This window comes from Charadrius vociferus, unplaced genomic scaffold, assembly GCF_000708025.1.
Source record: "Charadrius vociferus isolate BGI_N301 unplaced genomic scaffold, ASM70802v2 scaffold136, whole genome shotgun sequence".
Lineage (NCBI taxonomy): Eukaryota > Metazoa > Chordata > Aves > Charadriiformes > Charadriidae > Charadrius > Charadrius vociferus.
In genome coordinates this window covers 901,093-904,646 of record NW_009648960.1, presented here as the reverse complement: position 1 = coordinate 904,646, position 3,554 = coordinate 901,093, and the positions used below count along the sequence as shown (strand labels likewise).

General features: G+C 43.4%; 1 protein-coding gene across 1 annotated transcript in view; it reads right to left on the bottom strand.

Annotated features, from left to right (window-relative positions):
* COPS8 (COP9 signalosome subunit 8) overlaps nt 1-625 on the bottom strand; it is an 8,740-nt gene extending 8,115 nt beyond the window's left edge. The window contains exon 1 of the mRNA XM_009887563.1: nt 559-625. Within this exon, the coding sequence (XP_009885865.1) occupies nt 559-560 (2 nt within the window). The 5' untranslated portion in view covers nt 561-625. The remainder of the gene's footprint in view (nt 1-558) is intronic.
* Nucleotides 626-3,554: the final 2,929 nt, after the last annotated feature.

Here is a 3,554-nt window from a genome sequence, read left to right as displayed (position 1 = left end):
TGGGGCTGTTCAGCCTGGAGAAGAGAAGGCTCCGGGGCGATCTTATTGCGGCCTTCCAGTACCTAAAGGGGGCCTACAGGAGAGCTGGGGAAGGACTTTTTACTAGGGCATGTAGTGACAGGACGAAGGGGAATGGCTATAAACTGGAAGAGGGCAGGTTTAGATTAAACGTGAGGAAGAGGTTTTTCACTCTGAGGGTGGTAAGGCACTGGCACAGATTGCCCAGAGAGGTTGTTGAGGCCCCATCCCTGGAGGTGTTCAAGGCCAGGCTGGACGTGGCCTTGGGCAACCTGGTCTAGTGGGAGGTGTCCCTGTCTATGGCAGTGGGGTTGGAACTCAATGATCTTCAAGGTCCTTCCCAACCTAAACCATTCTATGATTCCTGTCAAAGCAAGGGGTGAAAGAGACCTTAATTCTGTGAATTATTTTAATAAAACAGCACTGCCTACATGCATTTTGTTAGTCACACAGCCAATTACTAATATTCTGGCAACTACAGCTCAAGCTAATATCGACAAATTCAGTGTCTAAAGTTAAGGATTAATACAAGCCACTTACATGTCATTATGCAACAGGTATAAAGCTAGAAGTTGGCCATAAACAAGGGGTGTTGCAATTCCTCCAGGGGCCTAAAAAGGAAGTACAAATAATTTGGTTACATACTTTAAGAGCAAGATGTCTACCTGGTAGATTTTGTACGATATGTTTAATGAGATCTGAATATTTCAAGATAGCTGACATTTTTCACATCACATAATTGGTCTGGATCAATTGTCAGAATTCCAATGTTATATTAATACAGTTGCATCTTATGATAAAGAGTTAACTTGCACATCCCAGAAGTTTTACTCAGAATACTTGGTTTGTTTTGCTGCATGAATAAAGTAAGGTTTCATCTTTCATTACTGCAATCTACATTTGGTGATGAAAGTGGTAACCATCTTGCTTTACAGTTCTCACAAACAACTGGTTTTACACACTCACAATTTCATCTATCTTGAGCTGAACTTCAGTTCAATTCAGGGCACTGCAGTAGAGTAAAATTTCTTTGCTCACTTGAACCGCCCTTTTTAAAAATCCAAAGTAGGCTTTGACACTTGCCATATTTAAGCAGACCTCACAAATCATACAAGTAAAAAAAAAGAATTATGATAAAGTTATACAATTTTGAAAGTCCATAATCATTTAAAAGCTGAAAAGATTTCCAATCAGGTTTTAGAAATTTATCAAAGGATAGTGCAGCAAGCACTCACAGGAAGCCAATTATGCAGCTGTTTGATCTAATTACATGTGTGATTTATAGGCTCATCTAAGCCAAAAGCAGGTGATTAGCTGTGTCATCAAGCAGATATCATTATCCCAGCTATTCTTCTTCTGTTTCCAGTGCTCATCTTCTACCTACAGATACAACAGTTTCTGCAATTGTTCCTTGGATTATGCCCACTAAAACAAAGCTAGGTCAATTAATACCTCCTGTTTGAACTGTACAAGTTCACCTTTGGTGTTTCTCTGTACTAAGTAAAAGAAAAATCATTATTTTATCTGACAGAAGACTAGTGGAAAGCTAACTACCACCAAAACAACTAGATGTACAATCTACAGCCTTACTGAAGGAAGCTCTATTGTTGCACCTAGCCTGCAAAAAAAAAAAAAAAAAAAAAAAATCAGCCTACATATCAACTCATGACTTGAAATATAAAGGCTGCCAGCAGACGTTAGTATGCCCACAAAATCTCAATATGGATGCAGACACACACAGCAAATAACTTACTGGCTTTGTCAAAGCATTTGGGAACAGTTTGCCAGGAGTGTTCCTGTTGACATTGACTCTAGGAGACTGCTGACAGACACAGCAGAAACCTTGAGCAGAGGACAGTTTAAGTTCAGTGGCTTTACAACAGCCCCTAGGGACCCGCTGAGGTCCAACACCACACACACTGCAGCAGGGAAGTGAGGAGGATATGTTAAACATCTTCATATGGCCATGGAAGTAAAGCCCAAAGCCTGCTGGGCTCCATCCCTGTCACTCAGAACTCAGCCTGACACAACCCTCGCACTACTCCACAGAAGCCAAAAAGATAGCCAAAGGCATTACAAGTCAGTTCACACAAACTCTCAACCAATATTTTGAAGCTTGTTCATCTGATGGGAAAAAAGGGAACTCCATTTACAGAAATACAGTGTATAAAAACAAACATCCCCTCACAGTAAGCCATTAAATGACTGTTAATACATGCTGTAGTCACCATCTCATAACCCTAAGCATCCCTCTACCCATACTTGCCTAATACACACCTTAGCACTAACTGCTGTAGACATGTGCTCCTCTAAAGGACAGGAATACACCTTCAAAGGGAGTACTAAACTGCTCCCAGCAGGAAGGGCTGGCCACACTCAACTCTCCCACACGGTACAAGGACACTCTTCTGCTCCTCTATGCTCAAGTCCATCATTTGGGGCAGCAGCTAGCTCATTTCCAGCACAGCAATCTCCCTCTAGCTCTATAACCCTCTTCTACAGAATTCAGGGCATACCAAGAAGCTGCAGCACCATGACAAGGACATGAGAAGCACCTGGGCTCAGCACAGATATAGTGCACAGAAATATCAACTGAAGCTTGATTATGCAAACCCACAAGTAGGGACTCTTTCCATTTAAGGATTATATTTTCCACTGTAAAGCCGTGCGGTTTGTCAACACCAAAGTTCTCTGGTGGCAAGTGATCACACATTGGGAAGAGCTCTTTCCCTTCAATTGCTAGGGTAGCAAGATCTAAAAAACAGAACCACTAAAGACTGCATGAAAAATGAAAATTCAAAATTCTCCCTTATTTCAAAGGGTTACAGTGGGATGTGTGAGCTTCACACTTAGAAAAGCACTGGAAACTCTGCAAGATGAGAAAGGCTCTATGGATATCACCCAGGAAGAGCTTTTAGCATTAACATGGCACTACTTGGATTTACTACAGGCTGGAGCCTAGCACATCAACAGTGCATGCACTCAAGACTTAAACTCACAAAGCAATAAACTTTAAAATGACACAGAGGAAGCTTCCAGCTCCTGTAACACGTGCATTACTGATTTAAGAGTAATTCAGTGCCCCACTCCCCTTTTCAATACCTTCTTTTTCTCAACCACGAGACACACAGAGACATATGAGCTTCTCTCTCACTCCCCCTTCCAAAAAGACCCTACCATTTATACTGCAATGCACTTATTTATTTGCCTGCAGTTTCAAAAGTTTCTGAAAAGCTTTTTGGCAGGCTTTTGCACAAGCGGCAAGTTTAAATACCGAACGCTCCCCAAGCTCACAAACCCACACAGGCACACAGCCACGACTATCTTCTGGTCCTTATAGAACCGACGAGACTCTCAAAACAGCACTTTCAGGCAACAGTCTCTGACCCACACCGCATCCCGCAGCGGCTAGAAACGTTCGTGCCCAAACCCACCAGCGCTGCGGAGCGGCATCGAGCCCCGAGGCCACGCCGGAGCGCACGGGGCCTCAGCCAGGCCCCCGGCACCCCCGGGCCCGTCCCCGCAGCGCGCCCCCC